Raw genomic sequence first — 20,477 nt, forward strand, 5'->3', positions numbered from 1 at the left:
ACCAACTTAGTCACTAAACAGTAGACCCACTCTGTTACCCATGCTAATACATCAGGATCATTTACAAAGCTGAAGCTTCACAGGGAAAGTGCATTTCTTCCAAATCAAGCCACTGGCCCTTTTGTATAAGATGTTCTGTTAAGGCATGTCTACACTACAGAGTTACTTCAAAATAACTCCTGTTATTTCTAAATAACAAGGTGATCACATCCACACAGCAAGCCTGTTATTTCAAAATTATTTTGAAATAATGGGCTTGTTATTTCAAAATAGGGTGAGTGTGGACAATCAGCTGTACTTATTTCAAAATAATTGGTCTCCAGAGCTTCTCATTGCTGCCCTAGTGGACACGCTGTTCACACCCTTCAAAACTCAAAGGCTACATCTATACTGCACTCTCTTGCACAAGAAAATATACAAATGAGGCAAAGTGGTGACTATCACGGCACCTCATTTGCATATGTAATGAGCCACCATTTTGCGCAAGGGGCTTTTGCACAAAAAGGAACCGTCTACACAGCTCCTTTTTGTGCAAAAAAACCCCCCTCTTGCGCAAGAGCCATCCTGCCTGAAAAAAAAGTGGCAGAATGGCTCTTACGCAAGAGGGGGTTTTGTACAAAAAGGAGCCATGTAGACAGCTCCTTTTTGTGCAAAAGCCCCTTGCACAAAAATGGCAGTTCATTAAATACGCAAATGAGGCACAGCCCTATTCACGGCTTCGTCTCATTTGCATATTTTCTTGCGCAAGTGAGTGCAGTATAGACATAGCCTAAAGTTTCCCTTCTGCAGGCTTTAAAGCTGCAGACAGAAGGGAAAGGGATTGTGGCACCACACTGGCCCCGCTAGCCCTGTACCACACAGCACCCTTTGTTGGTGCCCTGGCAGACCCCAGTGCTCCCTCTGCATCCCCCGCCCCACAGCTGCAAGCAAGCCTACAGCCACCTCTGAAGCCCTTGTTGAGGGCATCGCTGTGGACTGGTGCGGAGATCCTGGATCTCATTGAAGTCTGTGGGGAGGAGACCAACTGCCAGGAGCTCCATACCAAGAGGAGAAAAGTGAAGTCTATGGCTGGTAGGCCACCTTCCTGGCCCAGGAGGGGCAAAGCTGGACCCTGGTCCAGGTCTGTAGGAAAATTAAGGCGCCCAAAGGCCAGGGAGCAAAGTTCACACTCTAGGGCGGCACCCCAGACCTGCTGGTATTACCAGCATCTGAATGCCATCCTGGGAGGGTGGAAAGTCACCTTTCTTTCCCCCCTCCCTCCATCGTGGACTCCGGCCTGGCCACACCTGTTGTCAGCCTCCATGAGGGCGGAGCTGTGGAAGAGGGAGAGGAGGACAACAATGAGGAGGAGGACGAGGAGATCAGCCTGGACACCATGCCTGCCAGCCAGGAGGTGGTCATCTCCCTGTAGCTGGTTCCCGCCCCCCCCGACCCAGGATGTGTCTCAGGGCTCGGATGAGGCTGGAGCAGGCACTTCAGGAGAGTTCCACTGCTTTCCCTAGACACATGCCAGGGGAGGTGGCGGGCTGTGCACGCCTTGCTTGGCCCTCTGGCCTTGGGGGGGGGGGGTCGCACAACAGCCTGTGCAAGTGGGTGCAGATGGAGTGCCAGTCCAGAGCATTGAACCCTATGGGGCTGTCACTCAAGAACCTTTTGCTCCTTCTCATAAGATTCCTGCACAGGCCTGCCTTACTCCTGACTCTGTGGTGGGACACCTTCCCACCACAAGCCACCACTAAGGAAGCTGGGGTCAGGGAAATGCACAGCAGTGCTGCACATGGCACACAGTCATGCTCACATTCTCTGGCAGCATCTGCTCCCGGTCAAGCAAGCGAGACAGAGGACACCGATCCCCATATGGGAACCTGCTGTGGAAGGAAGAGGAGAGGATCCCAGTGCCACTTTCCCTGGAAAGCAGCATCTGATACTCACACACATATCCCGCAATACCTTCCCCTCTCTCCTCTAGCAAGCAGTTCCCTCTCTGTGGGACGCTGCCACTGCTGAACCTGGTGTATGCAGGATGTGTAAGGAAGCCGAGCCACCCTGTACCCTGCTCCCACCCATGGCTGCTTGCCCCTGGGACATGAGGGTAGCAAGGCTCCCCATAGACATCCAGGCCCCTACAGGAAAGTTCCCTCTGTGTAGGCCATAGATGACCTTGCTCAAAGCACAATGCCATAGTCTGAACTGAGGCCTTCGGTGTTGGCTCACAGACTAGGGCTAGGTTTCATGCATACCGTCTCCAGGGATGACTGCCCTTGCTTTTCTTCACAGCTGGACCAGCTGTGAGCACCATGCATCCACCAACCCGAGCCTTAAGCATGACCCTGCAAGACCCGCAGGTGGAAGAGACCCCAGGAGGAACTGGCGAGAGATACACCTTGACTGCCTGCATGCGCTCAATGGAGTTTCGAGCGAGAAGACCAGGAGCAGCTCGCTGACCTGGAGGAGTGCGATTTTGATCAGCAGCTGTCCCAGTAGCAAGAGATGCTGTGCACTGTTTCCATAGCACTGTGGAGTGCCTGCTTGCTGCCACTGAGTGCTCCAGTGGCCACCCTCCAGCACCCACTTCCTCCCCCCCACCAAGTCCCTCCAACACCTGCACCCGTCCCTGCCCTTGTCCCCTCTGGCTGCTTCTTCTAGCAGGCCTGAGGCAGGCCTCAGCCCCAAGTTTCTCTGCCCCCCACTCCTGCCTCCTCCTCGGTTCTTTCAACAGTCCCTCTCCAGTTGTATAGTCTCCAAATAAAAATCACTGAGTTTATTGTTCCAAAACAAAAAGTTTGGTTTATTTTATCTTTGGGGTGGGGCAAGTAGGAAAGGGAAGGGTGTCGGAGGAAAGGCACTTCTTGTGGGGAGGCCCCGGAGAAAGTCTTACAGATGGCCTTAGCTGAAACTCTCCTTCAAAGCCTCCTGGATGTGCACTGCCCCCTGATGGGCCTACCGGATGGCAGCGGTACGTACGCTGCCTCTGCCTCCCACCCTGGCAGGAAAGTCTCCCCCTTGTTCTCATACATGGTGTGGAAAACTCGGCAGGTTGCCACCATCTGAGGGATGTTCCAGTTGCTGAGGTCCAGGTAGTGAGGACACTCTGGAATCTCTCTCCGAGGCAGCCAAAGGCACCCTTCCCAACAATGAAGCATCTGTTGAGCCTGGTGTCCCATGTAGGGCTTCATTAGCCATGGGAACAAGGGGTAGATGGGCATGTCAATGTCCCCATCCTGACTGTGTGGAGTGGGGAAAATGTGCAGCATCCTCTGGAACAGGCTGGAGTTCTAGAATATGCAGGAGTTATGTGCCTTCCCCGACCACCTGATGTTAATGTTCACAAGGGCCTGCAGGACCATTGAAAATTACCCCTTCCTATTTATATAGTTGGAGGCCTGGTGGTTGGGGACCAAGATGGGGGTATGGGTGCTGTCAATGCCCTCCCCCCCCACACAGTTGGGGAAGCCTATCATGGCAAAGCCATCAATGATGGCGTGGACCTTGCCCAGGGTGATGACCCTCCACAACAGCACAACAGGATAGTGTTGATGGCCCTCATCATCTGTAAAAACATAGACACACAGAATCACATGGTTGCAGGAGCCTTCAGGAGGTCCCTGAGCCCAAGCCCCTTCCCACAGCAGGAACAACCCCAATTACTCCATCCCAACAGGGCTTTGTGAGGTTAGGATGCAAAACCTCTAGGGACAGAGATTCCTCCCTCCTCCCTAGTGAAACCATTGCAGTAGTCCACTGCCCTCTTGGGACAATAGCAAGGGAGTCATACCCACATAAGCATGGCTCCAACGGTCCATCTTCCCATGCTGAACTGGTTCCCCACAGAGCGGTAGCCAATCAGCATAGTGAGCTTCCACAGTGCAATGGTGATGCACTTCTGGCACAGGATGGCATATCGCATACAGGTTTCCTGTCACTGGAGGGCAGGGATAAGCCATTCGCAGAGCTCCAGGAAGGTGTCCTTCTGCATGCAGAAGTTCTGGATCCACGACTGGTCATCCCCCTGCTCCATAACAATATGGTCCCACCAGTCGGAACTAGTGTTCCTGCACTAGAAGCGACAGTGCATGGTGTGCTGGGGAGATTGGAGGAAACTGTGGAGTAGGAGGAGGGCCCAGGCCAGGGTGAGGAGATGCCCCAATCTGAGCTGGCCCTCCTGGTCCTGCAGTGCCATGAGGGAGGCCTGCATTAATTGCCCCAGGAGGTGCAGCAGGAAATCTGAGCCTGACACTGCTTTGCAGCATGTCCGGCTCCATGGTAGAAATGCTGTGGCATCCAGAAGGGCAACCAGAGCATGCAGTGAGAGTTTCCTGTCCCTCAAAGAGGTAGGAAATGGAGAAGAGTCTGAGACATGGCTGTAAAGGGGAGCCCCTTTAATCACAAGCCTCAGGCAGCAGCTACAGGAAGTGACTGCTGTCCTGATGCCCTACCCAGAGTGCTTCCGGGGGGCCTTAAATGTGATTCAGGCTCCAATGAGTGTGGACATGCTATTTTAATGGGGATTTGTAGTGTGGACGCATTATTTCAAAATAGTTATTTTGTGAGTTATTATTTTGAAATAACTTATTTCAAAATAACCTTGTAGAATCATAGAACTGGAAGAGACCTCAGAAGGTCATCAAGTCCAGCCCCCTGCTCTAGGCAGGACCAATTCCAACTAAATCAACCCGTCCAGGGCTTTGTCAAGCCGAGACTTAAACACCTCTAGGGATGGAGACTCCACTACTTCCCTAGGTAACCCATTCCAGTGCTTCACCACCCTCCTAGTGAAACAGTTTTTTCTAATATCCAACCTGGACCTCTCCCACCACAACTTGAGACCATTGCTCCTTGTTCTGCCATCTGTCACTATTGAGAACAGCCTCTCTCCATCCTCTTTGGAACCTCCCTTCAGGAAGTTGAAGGCTGCTATCAAATCCCCCCTCACTCTTCGCTTCTGCAGACTAAACAGACCCAAGTCCCTAGCCTCTCCTCATAAGTCATATGCTCCAGCCCCCTAATCATTTTGGTTGCCCTCCGCTGGACCCTCTCCAATGCATCCACATCCTTTTTGTAGTGGGGGGCCCAGAACTGGACGCAATACTCCAGCTGCGGCCTCACCAAAGCCGAATAAAGGGGAATGATGACATCTCTGGATCTGCTGGCAATGCTCCTCTTAATGCAACCTAATATGCTGTTAGCCTTCTTGGCTACAAGGGCACACTGTTGACTCATATCTAGCTTCTCATCCACTGTAACCCTCAGGTCCTTTTCTGCAGAACTACTACTTAACCGGTTGGTCCCCAGCTTGTAACTATGCTTGGGATTCTTCCGTCCCAAGTGCAGGACTCTACACTTGTCCTTGTTGAACCTCATCAGATTTCTTGTGGCCCAATCCTCCAATTTGTCTAAGTCATTCTGTACCCTATTTCTGCCCTTAAGCGTATCTACCTCTCCCCCCAGCTTAGTGTCATCCGCAAACTTGCTGAGGGTGCAATCCATCCCCTCATCCAGATCATTAATAAAGATATTGAACAAAACCGGTCCTAGAACTGAACCTTGGGGCACTCCGCTAGAAACCGACCGCCATCCTGACATCGAGCCATTGATCACTACCCGCTGGGCCCGGCCTTCTAGCCATCTTTCTATCCATCTTACCGTCCATTTATCCAATCCACAATCCCTTAACTTGCTGGCAAGAATATCGTGGGAGACTGTATCAAAAGCCTTGCTAAAGTCAAGGTATATAACATCCACTGCCTTCCCCATGTCCACTGAGCCAGTTACCTCATCATAGAAGCTAATCAGATTGGTCAGGCACGACTTGCCCTTTGTGAATCCATGCTGACTATTCCTAATCACTTTCCTCTCATCCAAGTGCCTCAATATGGATTACTTAAGGATCCCTTCCATGATTTTTCCAGGAACCGAGGTAAGACTGACCGGCCTATAGTTCCCTGGATCATCCTTCTTCCCTTTTTTGAAGATGGGCACTACATTTGCCTTTTTCCAGTCATCCGGGATTTCTCCCGATCTCCACGACTTTTCAAAGATAATAGCCAAAGGCTCCACAATGACATTTGCCAACTCCCTCAGTACCCTCGGATGCACTAAGTCAGGACCCATGGATTTATGTACGTTTAGCTTTTCTAAATAGTTCCTAACCTGTTCTTTACCCACCATGGGCTGTCCATCTTCATCCCATCTTGCGTCACTTGGCGCAGAAGTCCAGGAGCCGACCTTGTCCGTGAATACAGAGGAAAAGAAAGCATTGAGTACTTCAGCTTTCCCCACATCACCTGTCACTAGGTTACCTTCTTCATCCATTAGGGGCCGCACACCCTCTCTGATCACCTTCTTCTTGTTAACATGCCTGTAGAAACCTTTCTTGTTATCCTTCACATCCTTAGCCAGTCGCAATTCCATTTGCGCTTTCGCCTTCCTGATAACCCCCTGGCATTCTCGAGCTATACCTTTAAACTCCTCCCTGGTCATTTGTCCAAGTTTCCACTCTTTGTAAGCTTCCTTTTTGTGCTTAAGTTCACCAAGGATTTCCCCTGTAAGCCAGTCCGGTCTCCTACCATGTTTGCCTCTCTTGCTACGCGTCGGGATGGTTTCTTTCTGTGCCTTCAATAAGGCTTCTTTAAAATACTGCCAGCTGTCCTGGACTCCTTTCCCCTTCATGTTAACATCCCAGGGGATTCTGCCCATCAGATCTCGGAGGGAGTAAAAATCTGCTTTATTGAAGTCCAAGGTGTGTATTTTACTACTCTCTTTTCCTTCCTTTGGTCAGAATCCTGAAATCTACCATCTCATGATCACTACTTCCCAGGTTGTCACCCACCTCCACTTCCCCTATTAGTTCCTCCCTGTTTGTGAACAGAAGGTCAAGCTGCGCACGGCCCCTAGTCGGATCCTTCAGCACGTGTGTCAAGAAGTTATCCCCAACATTCTCCAAAAACTTCCTGGATTGCCTGTGTACTGCTGTATAGGTTTCCCAGCAGATGTCAGGGTGATTAAAGTCCCCCACGAGAACCAGGGCCTGCGATCTGGAAGCTTCGCTCACTTGTCCGAAGAAAGCCTCATCTACCTCATCCACCTGATTCTTGTAGAGTAGACATAACCTCAGTGACAATGCTTTGGCCAGGGAGCTGTAGTTCCTTTTTCATTAGTATGTTCTATTTTGGCCAGAAAGTAGTAGCCTGAAACATTTCTTAAAAGATCACAAAGGATTTATCTGAAATGAATAGGAAGATTCTGCCCTCTATATTAATTTGTTTTAATTAGCTATTCTGAACAAATCCTTTATGGGTGACATTTTAGTTGAAAGAGAAGTGTACATCTAAGTATAAAAACAGAAAAAAACTAAAGTAGAAGCATTTCAGAAATAATACTCCAGTCAGTACTAGAAAATATTTAGGAAAAAAGCTTTATTATTAAGAGCAACAGCAGAAGTTGTTTTTGAGAAGACAAAAGCAAGTATTTAGAAGCAATGACCCCTACAAATTTAAAGAACAACAGCAGGGTAGACAGATGAACCTACATGAACTTATTCCATCCAAAAATGTTACTATGAATGTGGATGCATTCATAAAAGGATTTAGATATGTTAGCAACCAAAAGTCTCATATTTTCGTTTAATGCAATGGTGCATACCTTATGGGATTATAGTTTTTAAACATTTATAAGAAGAGTTATTTAAAAATCACTGTCTTCTTTACATACATATGATTCCAAGTCAGCTAAAGGATATTATTCTAATTACATGTAGACAATTTTAGGTCTATGGTTATCTACTATTTTCAATTTCAAAATTCAGTTATCCACCTGCTACTTATTAGAGTGATATGTATAACTATGCCATAGAGAAAATATTCATTATCCTGGCACTTAGCATTTGTGTTCAATTAGTTTAAAGACTGTCCTGCTATGTTTTCAAGTAAATAGGCACTGTGTTTGTTACAATACTGAGCAGCTAGCCTCAGGTTAGAGTCTGAGGCAGGAAAGTCAGTGAAATAGCTCCCTTTTCTTGGGTAGGATCTCTTCTGAAACTAAATGCCCAAGCCATAAGGAGCCAGAATATCTATTGAGCCTTAGCTCCCATACAATCCTACTGCAATCATTGGGGTTGAAAGAGCTGCAAGCCATAACAGAATTTTGTGAAGGCTGTTGTCATAACTAAAGAATTCATGGAAGGGCAAACTGGCATGCCAGTTTAAATCAGCTAAAATCTTACCTGATGGCTGTCTTTAATTAAATTGGCATAGTTTTGTACATTTCAAGAAATACATGCGGATTTACAGGAGCTGAAGAGCCAGCCCTTCTATTCAAGGAAGTGAAAGAGAACCTATTTTACATTTAGCAGACCTGTTAAGAATCAGGACTCACTAGTTTAACATGTTTTAAGAAGAAAAAAAAAAAGGCAAAGAGACAGAGTACTCTGGATTTCAGGCATCCTTTCTGAAACTAGATAAAGGGATAGAACAACTGTGCTAGAAACCTTTGCAAATTCCAGAGCCAGTCTGCAGAAATCACAGGCCAGCAACTGTTATAAATCTGACTGGGGGCAGAAGCATTCTAGTAGCTTGCAAGGATGGAGGGAAATCAGAGGAAAAAAAGGTGAACGCAAACGAGTGATTAGCACAGGCATGTCCAAAGTCTGGCCCGCGGGCCAATTGCGGCCCGTGTTCCGGTTTAATACGGCCCCACAGGTAATTTGGCAATATCTATCTTTTATGGCCCCCACGAATCCATATGTATTGAGATGAATACATTGTAAAATCTCAGTTAATGTCAGTTGGTCTAAATCAGTTAAATATATTTGGACACAACATGTATACTTGGTGTTATGTTCCTGTTCATATTTTTTTAACTTAAAAGTTGACAGACAACCTTTATTACCAATAATATGTAATGTACTTTACAATGTTCCTGACATATATTTCAGCTTCCTGGATTCTTTTTTCATCTGGCCTTCAGATATGAAAGGCAGAGTGATTTAACACCTGTTTAGATTTGTCATCCATGTGACGAAATGAAAAGTATGCCATTTGCAATAAACTTTGCATAAAATAGTTAATTTACATTTAATTTTAATGGTTCAAAGAATGTCAGGCAAAATGGTCGACCCTCACGCATGTTCACTTCATCAAATCTGGCCCTCTTTGAAAAAAGTTTGGACACCCCTGGATTAGCATAAATACCGGGCAAGTGTCATATAATTGGTATCCTGATTTAGGGATGTTAAATATCGGTTGATTGAACAGTCGAGTAACCTCATTAATTCTTATCGTTAGTCGACTATTCTATAGTCCCCTGGGGGTGGGGGCAATAGCCAGTGCGCTCTGGCCTCATTCCTGGGAAGACCCCTGCCAGGTGGGAGCTGGTCCGGGAAGGAAGCCAGTTTAAAAACCAGCTCCCCTTGTGGACCAGCTGCCTGTTGCCTTGTGCTGCTGCCTCTGATAAAGAGGCAGCGGCACAGGGTGGCAGCAGCCCCTGTCTAAGAGGTGGTCTGAGCTCCCAGACCCAGCACGAGCTGGAATGAAGCTGGGCTGCCTGCCCGCCCACCTCCTAATATGCTTTAAATACAGAGCCACAGCAAGGGTAGATCCCGGACCCGTGGCAAGCCAGGACTGAGCCAGGCTGCTGGCCATCCTGCTAAAAAAATTTACTGGCAAGTGAGGAGGGAGGGAGGGCGGAAATGAACGTAGTCTATAGCATTAACCTATAGGCTTTTGCTTATCGGTTAATCGACTATGCTTTTACATCCCTAATCCTGATTTTAATGGAATGCACTAGCTAAAACTATAGAGATCTCACAGGAGTTATTCGGGTACCTGACATGGGAGATTGACATGAAAGACACACTTGTTTGTGTTTAATAGAAATGTTGTCTATAAGGCTTGTGGAGAATAATGGGAGAGAGAAGCTAAAATAATATTGGAATGGAGAAGATTTCTCTAAAAAGGGAATATGGAAATAAAATATGAATTAAATATGTGCCCTTTTTAAGGAGAGTGTACAATCACCAAGCTTTGAATCTTCTTATGGATTTTAAAGCTATTTTTAGTATTCAAATCAAATGTTATTTCAGTACAACCTAGCTAATCTGTACACCCAATAACATTTCACAACCAAAATATTTCTCATCATATTTACCAAAGTCTGCATCTTTCATGATCAAGGGAGCCAACAAGTTGGCTGATGCCAATTCTTCAAATCCTTCATTTTCTGAAGGTCTGAGGTATTTTCGAATGCCTTCAGGAAAACAGGTTTGTAATTGTATTTTATAGTCTTTTGTAAGAAGGAGTGTTGCCATTCCATTTGTTTACCCCAAAAAGGTAAATAGAGCTCAATCAGAGATTCTTAGCAAATATGATTTAAAAAAATACCTATAGTGGTTAACAGATGCACACAGATGAAAATCAAATACTATTTATCATTTAGGCACTTTGTGCCACATCATGAAAGATACTTAGGTGTCCTCCTCTCTTTCTAAGAATCTCTGGTGCCTAGTGAGGGAGAGAGCAGGGTTCCCTGTACGGTGTATGCCTGCGTGGGTGCGCACCAAGTATTTCAGTCCTGCCCACCCCCTCAGCAGAGCTGCACAGTGTGGCAAGTGGCAGATCTCTCACCTATAGGAAGTTATAATGCCCATGTGGAAAAGAGCTTCAGGAGAGATTCCCTAGAATTTTGGGTCCTTTTAGGAAAGAAGCAGTATATAGAACTCTTACATGTTATGTGTATGTATAATGTATGACTGACTATAAAAATGTAATCTACGTCAATCAATTTAATGGAAATATAAAACTGAGTATACAACTGCAAACAAAATATGCAATCCAGTATATACCAGAAAATACAATTCATTATATAGTAAGAATTATCGGCCATTCCAATAATCAGAGTTGTACTAGATTTGTAAGAACATTTAACCAACATTGAAAAAACGAAAAATGTACATAATAGGTAACACATTTATAAAAATAAATGTCTTAAGAAAGTGCAATGACTCAATAGGAAAACTACAGTCAGAAGGTCTTTAAATATTAGTGCTTATATTTACTTATTTTACTATCTTGTTTAATGAGAACGGCAATGGCAAATTTTATTTTAGGGTGCATGCGCTCTGTGCCCGGGGGCAGCACCGCACGCCCCGGCTCAGAGCGCCAAAAGGGCTTGGGCTGGCCCTGTCCGCAGTTGTCTAGGTCTTGGTTTGGACTCCTGTGGGGAAGGGAGGCAGAAGTAGATGGGTGAGGAATCATTAAAAAAGGGATGGAGAATAAGGCAGACAATATCTTATTGCCTCTGTATAAATCCATGGTATGCCCACATCTTGAATACTGCTTACAGATGTGGTTTCTTCATCTCAAAAAAAGATGTCTTAGCATTGGTGAAAGTTCAGAAAAGGGCAACAAAAGTAATTAGGGGTTTGGAACGGTTGCCATATGAAGAGAGATTAAAAAGACTGGGACTTTTCAGCTTAGAAAAGAGGAGACCAAGGGAGTATATGATAGAGGTCTATAAAATCATGATTGGTGTGGAGAAAGTGAATAAGGAAAAGTTATGTACTTATTTCCATAACATAAGAACTAGTGGTCACCAAATGACATTAATAGGTAGCAGGTTTAAAAGAAACAGGAGGAAGGACTTCTTCATGCAACGCACAGTCAATTTGTGGAACACCTTGCCAGTGGATGTTGAGAAGGCCAGGACTTTAACAGGGCTCAAAAAAGAGCTAGATAAATTCCTGGAGGATAAGTCTCTGCATAGATGTGAGTGTTGATTTTTGTTCATTTATTTGAAGACCTACATGTGTGACGAGAGCTACTGTCTTTTGAATAGCTTCTAGTGCCTCTTCTCAAGTCATGCTTTGAGTAAGCAATCATCCAAATAGGGGAACATTATGACTCCTTTTCTTTGGAGGTAGGCAGCAATCACCAAAAGAAATTTTGAGAGTACTGATGGAGTACTAGATAATTTGAAAGGGAATACCTTGTCCTGAAAATTATTTGTCCCCAGAAACCTCCTGTGGGAGGGATGTATCATTCTGTAGAAATATGCATCCTGGAAATTGATGGCAGAGAACCAGTGTACTATTTTCAAGCGCTAGTTGTGCAGGGCATGCTTCCCCACACTAACAGAGAATTGCCGATTATGAATCAATGAATCCACACAAAATTGGACAGACCAGACCACTAATGGGCAACCTGCAGCCTATTAGAAGCTCACTGCATCACTATGGCAGTGAAGATGGAATATACTACCATATCTGCAGAGTCCAGTGAAGCTTTTATAGCTGTGCAAGCTGGAAATTGTCCTCAGGTATATGTTCAACAAAGTCAGACAGCTTTGAGTAATCTGAATGGTTGTAATTGGTCATTAGTGTTTCATAGTTTAGAATCCTAAACTGTATAGTCACTGATTAATAGATTTTGCACCCAAAAAGATCCTCTCCCAGTCGGTGTCAAATGGGGTAGAACTGGAATGGTGATGCCTACCCCAATTATTCCATTGCCTCCACCACCAAAGAGTTTAGTGTGGGGGTGTGAAAATAGGAATTCATTCCCCTTGGAAGAGACTTAATACTTTAATCTGCTATTTTTCAGACGGGTGAAATTGTTGCAAGGTTTTCCAGATGGTCTTGGCTGGGTCCATAAGAACCTTGTTTACTGGGAAGGCGGAGGAGGTTAAAGTCCAGAAGATGTCCAAGAATTTATGTTAGGATTCTGCTACTTCTTCCAGCAGTATATCCAGGGAAAATGCAATCCTATTAAACAGTGCCTGAAACTGTTTAAAGTCATCCCACATGGTGGGTGATGAGGTCATGATAGTTTCATCTGGGGAAGAGAATGAAAAGTTAGTAGCTGGTGTGACTTCCTGATCCAAAGTTTCCTCTAATTACTCAACTGCCTAGTCTGGAGGTTCAGAGGTTCCAGGTACAGAGAATGAAGAAAAATTCCTCTGGTAATGGGTTCCAGTAAAGCTATTATAGTGGAAATGGCATGAGTGGTAGCATCCATGGGTGTCTTTACCAGTCTTGAGTTTTAGGTCCTAATTGATATTCATGGTGCTATGCAGGACCTGGTCTGGTAGCTGTGTGAATAGCAGAGAGTGATGGGGAGGAGATTTCCCCTTCGTCATTATTGCCCTCATCACTGGATAAAGGAGAAACTGATCTAGGTGACGTGGTGAGTTGGTTCAGTATGAAATGTGCTAGAGTACCGATTCCCGTGCCAAAGAAAGTATAACATCTTTTATAGTGGGGGGAACTGCTACAGTACCGAGAGCAATAGTACCGAGCATTGTCAGCAGTATCAATGCCTTTGCTAAAGTTGTAGGTCATATGTCATGCACCGTAGAGGTAGAAGTTGGTATCTCAGCCTGTAGAGCTAACAAGGGGCTCAGTATCACATGTTCGAGCAGGTCTAGTGTTACTGAGGCAGGTATCATAGAACTCTATTTAGTGCCTTTTTCTGCTATGATGCACTTAGAGTCTTTGGCTCAGAACAGGACTGGATAGTCCCATTATCTCATAAGTGAATGGTCTTGGTTTGGTCAATACCAATGAAGTCAGCCAAGTTAGCAAATTCCTGAGAAAGGGAAGTCGGAGCCAGCTTCTTTGTTGCCTTTTTGCCATAGTGCTTCTTTCCCTGAGAGAGTGAATGGGAATCTCTGTCAGATGACAGCGTGGGATACCGCTGTCCAGAAAGGGTCCATGATTCCAGATCGAATACAGGGCACAAAGAGTATAATTTTTGGTATAAATGTTCCTTTCTGTACTTAATAATAATATATTGAATAAAAGAACCTAAAAGGAAAGAAAATTAGACGTCTACAATGTTTAATATTTTGATGTTAAGATTGGGTGCTAAAACCATTCCTTTTTCACATAGTTACGCAAAATCCTGAGACATTTAAAAATTGAATATAACCAGAGCACTGTTTACTTTTAGATGTACATGGCTATCTTACTGCATTTAACATCAAATGAAATTCAAAGACGATAAGAGGTTATTTTCATAAACATACTACAAAAGTCACAATAATCTTATAATAACTGAACGTAAGTATAGAAAATTTAAGGAAATAACAGAAGATAACTAAAAGTAATTTTCTTTTGAATGAAATGTCTCATTTAATGCCTAGATTTTTCTTGTAACAGTACCACTAAAAGAAGCTGAACTGATTTCCAATTCCCTTAAAAAGAGGGAGGTCTTTCAAAAACCAGTCTTTTTGTAGCTTAAACCCAGAAAATTAATTTTCAATATGATTTAATCAACACTTACCAGTATCTTGTTTTACTAGATAAAAATAATAACAAGTGTAATAGAATTTTAAGCTAAAGATACTTAGTTTGAAATTACCGCATAAATTCCATATTAGCATATAGATTAAAATTGCTTTAATATGCAATGACAACTGTTAAAATAACAGACATATACAGTCACAATATTGGGTTACCAATTAAATACAGGTATCATGTAAGTTCATAGTCCATAAGGAATTCTTTAAACTCATTTATTTTTCATATCATACAGTATGATTTATATTCACATTCTTGGACAGGTAACTGTAGGTTAATTGCCTCACATAACCTAGCATTTCTGAATCAGTCTACAGTGTGCATATTTACTTACAGATTATTCCTAGGCAATAAACAAACACTATATCACTAGCAGTATTAATATAATCATTTGGTTCATCTCTACAGGCACGCTAAACAATTAAATTAGTTACAGTACATGTAGGACTAATTTAGATAGTTGCAGTGCATTTATGTAAACATACATTTCATGTAGGAGAGGTGACTGGAAAAGCTATGATGTGTAGACTTTTATAGTCATAGCTTTTCAAAGGTCCTCCACATCTACCATTTTAGATCTGTTTGATAACTTTGCTTAAACCAAAGTAACCCACTTTAAACCAAATAACCTCGTCTAGTTTTGCACAAAGTACCAAAGCTGAGTGAAAGAGTCTTCACCTATCGAAACAAAGTATCTAACAGAACTGCATGAATCAAAGTTTCACAATCAAAATATGAAATTTTACTAAATAAAAACATTACAACAAGTGATGTGCACCTATCCCCAAGAAGAAAATATTATGCAAGGCCTAAGCTTTCTAAGACTCTGAATAATCTGAGACTCTGAATAATCAGAGTAGGACTGGATGGCTCAGGAGATTCCCAATAGGATAAAAAGCTAGACCATATTAATGATAACCAAAATTTGTTACCACCTGATGGCTGTCTGGTGTCCTGTAAGCAATCCCATGTCTTTTGCAAACATTAACTAAAACAATATAAAATGAAAAAGAATGCAACAAATAAAACATTAAATGAAAATCTCATCCTGCAGCTCCTGCTTTGCAGGATTGGGCAAAATTTTCTAAGAGTTGTGACCTGTTACATGGGGTCATAGCGCCACTGAGGGCAGGCAGGTGCCAGGTCACAATATTCATAGAGGGGAGTCCTGTGAGACAGATACTACTGCTGTGGGGTGAATGCAGGATGGGCTCATTCTCCAGTCCCCTTTCACAACATACATTTTTCAGGAATTATGTTTTATCACCCAAGAAGTAATAAAACAAAATTCCTCAAAAATGCTTGACAGTCTGAGGCAAGTTCTCAGTGAGCACCAAATCCAAATGCCAAACTTGTTGGAATGCAGAGCAGAAATGTTTAGGAATAAATTGGAAACAGACTGAACTACCCTTTCACACCTATATGTGGCTCCTACAATTCAGGGCTTAAATAAAATGTCAGGATAGAGTGGAGAAACTTATATTGCCAATTTCCTGTGCTGTTAATCATGAACGTCAGTTACCAAGACCATCAATCCAGTACCCTTTACAAACAACAATGTACAATAAAAAGTACAGAAAAAAACAAATGTAAAATTAGCACACCCTCACCATTTCCTGAGTTCTTTTTCCTTTGTTCTGTTACTAATGCCTCACTGGGTTCGGGTGGGACAAAGGAGGAACTATTTACACAATCAAGAGTCTCTAATAGAAAGTGCACAGTCAGCAGACCCCCTTCTTTTAAAATCAAAGTACTGTCAGCTTAGTTGGACATGAACAATCAAAAGGATGAGCAAGACTCATCTTTACTCATACTGAAGATGGAGATTACTTTACTGGCCTCTGATCTTGCATAAAAGAGCAAGAAGTGAAAACAGATGGGAATCCTGATCTACAACAATCCCTTCCTGAAAACGACTGCAAGGCAAACCAACATAAATGAGACTGAACACCTCTGTCCTGACTTACAACCAGCATGCAATTTTTGCACAGTTTATTTTCCTGCCTTATTATACCCTTCCTGGCAGAAGAGGATCAATGAACCCAAATGTGTGCAATCAATCTTTCCATTTTTCCAAAACATGACAGAATTGAAGGCCAAATCTAGGGGAACAGATTCAACTGCTTATGTTGAAAGAAAATTTTGTTTTGATAACAATAGTGTTAGAAGCATACCTGACAAGGTAGTGAATGAACTGTTCATGTCTGAACCAACAAGACATAGGACTTTTAGAAAATGTTTACATGTGTTCACAATCAGAGAAAGGAGAAAGATCAACCAACTAGGGTGAAATGGTTTCAATTTGGTTTTCAAAACGTCAAATGCAGATTCTATGAGTATACACTCTAACTACCTTATAAATGTCAGCAGCAACACAATAATGTACCTGGTTCTTTTGAGCTCTCATTGCATCAACTTCATACTCAGCATACTGTGGATCCTGGGCAGGGTCACTGACATCTTTTAAGTCATTAGTACTCTGAAATTTAATAAAAAAGGATAAAACCGCCAATTAATAAAGTTTAATATTCAGTGCTTTATCAGAATATTTAGTAAAAAGTCTGAAGAACATAGTACAGCTATTGTAAATGCATGCAAGAAAATAAGCATTTATCCATCACTAAAACAATTCAATGCAATATATTCATTTGCAAAGCAGCAAGATTCATCCTCAGCAGTCTGGTCTTTTCAGTAGATCCATGGAGTTTCCTTAGTGATCAATCAAGCATAAAAACAGACTTTCTGAGCAAACAAAAGGCAATCTCAGCTCTCTTTTCTGGAATCTGTATGCAAACAATCTGGAAGGAGAGTAGATTCTTCTCTTCCTGTGATAGGGTATGTCTACACTAAAAAGTTAATTTGAACTAACAGCCGTTAGTTCGAATTACCTTTCATAGCGTCTATACATAGAAACCGCTAGTTCGAACTTAATTCGAACTAGTGGAGCGCTTAATTCGAACTAGGTAAACCTCATTCGAAGCCTAGTTCGAATTAAGGGCTGTAATTCGAACTAGTTGGAGGCTAGCCCTTCCCAGCTTGCCCTGGTGGCCACTCTGGGCACAACCAGGAAAATTCTTCTGCCCCCTCCCGGCCCTGGAGCCCTTAAAGGGTCTGGCTACACTGCTTGTGCCAGTTGCAAGCCTGCCAGCACCCAGCCAGCAGACCCAGCAGCTGGCACGGGATGAGCCAGCCACCTGCTGCCACCCAGCCCTCCGCCTCTTCCCAGGACCAGGCTGGCGGCTCACAGGAGCCTGCCTGGGGCTGCAAGAGGCGGGCGCCCTCCTGGTCTAGTGTGGAGATCATGGCCCTCATCGAGGTTTGGGGGGAAGCCTCCAACGTCCATGATCTCTGCACTAGCCACAGGAACGTGGCCGTCTACAGCCGCATGGCTGCCAGAGGCCACATGTGGACCCGGGAGCAGGTCCGCTGCAAGGTCAAGGACCTGCAGCAGTCCTACAGGGCCCGCCAGCCAGGGGCCGACCCAGAGGCCTGCCCTCTCTTTGAGGCCCTGGACCACATCCTCAGGGCTCACACCATCCATGTCCCCCAGGTGGTGATCAACCCCGGGGCAGAGGGACCCGTCCCTGACACCGAGGAAGAGGAGGAGGACGCCGAGAGCCAGGGAGCCTGCCCAGGACCTATGACCCCCAAGGCATCCCACAGAGCACATCAGCTGTGTTGTCCGAGGCTGAGGAGGGCTCCACATGGGAGTGCCATCATGCTCCCCTTATGTGTACGGGGGGGTAGGGGCAGAGGGAGCCCAGGGACCGTGCGCTCCCGCAACCTGGAGGACTACCACCGGCGGCACCTGCTCCACACCCAGGGCCTCTGGGTCTGGGAGGACCTGCGGCTGCGGCAGCGGAGTTTGGAGGCGCTGGAGGAGCAGGGCCGTGCCCTCAGAGGCCACCTCCAGACCTTGGTCGACAGGTTCCTGCCTCCTCCTGCTCCGGCCCATGCGGCTGTCCCAGCTCTTGCTCCTCCTCCCACCCCTGCTCCCACCCGCTTCCTCCGCACCCCACGTCCCTCCTGCCCCACCCTCCACACCCACTCCCCCCCGAAACTCCCACCCCTGCAGTGCTGCGAGACGGGAGAGCCAGCAGGACCCCCAACCCTGAGCTTTTCTTTCCTTTCCTCCCCTTCTTCCCCCTTCTAGCTCCCTCCTCCCAGGTTTCCCCCTCCCCTCTCCCACCCTCATTCCTCCCCCCCACCCCAGTTACGTAAAATAAAAAGAGATTTTTGTTGGCAAAACAGGTGTGTTTATTTTACATTAGGAAGGGGGGTTAGGGAGGGGAAAGGAGAAGGAGGGGAGGGTGAAAGAAGGCCCCAATGGGGTATGCAGGGAGAGTTCAGTCCTCCTCCTCCACCTGGAAGCTCTCCCACAGGGCTTCCTGGATCTGGACGGCCCCCCGCTGGGCCTCCCGGACAGCGGCGGTGCTGAGCGTAGTGGCCAGCCTGCGCTCAGCCTCAGTCATCCAGGCTGGCAGGAAAGCCTCCCACTTCCGCTCGCACAAATTGTGAGCATGCAACATGCTGCCACCACGGGAGGGATATTGTGCTCGGCGAGGTCGAGGCAGGTGAGGAGGCACCTAAATCTGACTTTCAGGCGTCCGAAGGCCCCCTCGATCATGATGCGGGCCCTGGTGAGCCTGGCATTGCAGGTCTGGCGGGAGGGTTGAGGTGCCCCGTGTATGGCTTCATGAGCCAGGGCTGTAGGAGGTAGGCTGTATCCCCCACCAGGCAGACGGGCATGTCCACGTCCCCAACCCTGATGTGGCTGTCGGGGAAGAAGGTCCCGGCCTGCAGCCGCTGGCACACGGAGGAATTGCGGAACACCCTAGCGTCGTGTGCCTTGCCGGACCAGCCCACATTAATGTCCGTGAACTGGCCCCGGTGGTCACACACGGCCTGCAGGTGCATGGACAAGTACCCCTTTCAGTTGATGTACTGGGAGGCCTGGTATTCCGGGGCATGGATGGGGATGAGCATCCCGTCGATGGCCCCTCCGCAGTTGGAGAAGCCGAGGGCGCCGAACCCCCGGATGATGGCGTCCAGGTCAGCGAGGCGGACCACCCTGCGGAGCAGCACCCGGTTGATGGCCTTGACCACCTGCCGAGAGACACAGCAAACTGCGAATCACTGTGGCACCCGGGTAGCTGGGAGTGTTCGTTCCCTGGCACTGCCCCGCGCCCCACTCCCAGAAACAACCCCCGTGGGCGGCGTGTAGTACGGCCGGGACAGACCGAACCCTCCCATGCGGGGCACTGTTGCCTTCTCACCCACCCCCGTTTTCCCTGGGGCAGCCCATCCCCTCCTTGCAGCCGCCTCCCCCCGCCCCCTCGGCCCAGTGGCCGGTGTGTGCTGTACCTTCATGAGCACTGCTCCGACGGTGGCTCTCCCCACGCCGAACTGGTTCCCGACGGATCGGTAGGTATCCGGCGTGGAGAGCTTCCAGAGGGCGATGGCCACACGCTTCTGGAGGGGGGTGGCGGGCCTCACGTGAGTGTCCTGTTGCTGCAGAGCAGAGGCGAGCCACTCGCAGAGCTCCAGGAAGGTGTCCCTCTTCATCCTGAAGTTCTGGGTCCACTGTCTGTCTCCCCAGCGCTCCAGGACGATGCGGTCCCACCAGTCGCTGCTGGTGCCCAGACACCAGATGCAGCGGGGCACGCTGGCGTCCGGGCGGTGCTGCGGCTCCTCCACAGCCCCCAGGGAGGCCAGGAGGAGAGGCAGGGGGTTGATGTGCACCAGGTGGTGCCAGGCAGCCTCCAGCCATTGCTGGCAGGCTTGCAGCAGGAAGTCCAAGAACTGCACCAGAATGCCCAGGGTGAGCTCTGTTTCCATGTTGCCAGCTCTCCACATGTATTGACTCCCCGCCTTCCCCCCTCACCTTCCATGCTGCTCCCTATCAGAGGCAGCAGTGTGTAGGGGGGAAGGCAGCTCCCTGGGATCCAGTGCTCATGGGTGTTCATGGGCACCAGTTTCCTCCTTCCCCCCCTACCCTTGCTGCCTCTGATACAGGGACAGCAAGGGGTGGGGAAATGCACATAGTCTATAGGATCAACTGATAATGCCAGGCTTATCTGTTAATCATACAGTTGACTTCATGTTCACATTCCTAGACTTGAAATCAGTAAATGAGGAGTTACCGTGAACATGGGAGTTGACTCCCTTCCTCCCCACCATAATTCCA

The 20,477-nt window shown here is 46.5% G+C and overlaps 1 protein-coding gene across 9 annotated transcripts in view; it reads right to left on the reverse strand.

Annotated features, from left to right (window-relative positions):
- Positions 1-20,477, reverse strand: part of DYNC2LI1 (dynein cytoplasmic 2 light intermediate chain 1) — a 46,426-nt gene that overhangs the window by 830 nt on the left and 25,119 nt on the right. The window contains exons 12-14 of one of the 9 annotated variants that reach the window (XM_075925424.2): positions 16,677-16,769; positions 6,166-6,225; positions 660-3,550 (exon numbers count right to left, since the gene is read on the reverse strand). In XM_075925424.2, the coding sequence (XP_075781539.2) occupies positions 3,458-3,550; positions 6,166-6,225; positions 16,677-16,769 (246 nt within the window). In that variant the 3' untranslated portion in view covers positions 660-3,457. Of the gene's footprint in view, positions 1-659; positions 3,551-6,150; positions 6,226-16,676; positions 16,770-18,510; positions 19,397-19,654; positions 20,093-20,477 lie in introns of those variants that run through there. The other 8 variants (XM_075925423.2, XM_075925426.2, XM_075925425.2 and 5 more) reach the window with 8 other exon arrangements.

The sequence above is a fragment of the Pelodiscus sinensis genome, chromosome 3 (assembly GCF_052426305.1).
Source record: "Pelodiscus sinensis isolate ZL-2025 chromosome 3, ASM5242630v1, whole genome shotgun sequence".
Taxonomy (NCBI): domain Eukaryota; kingdom Metazoa; phylum Chordata; order Testudines; family Trionychidae; genus Pelodiscus; species Pelodiscus sinensis.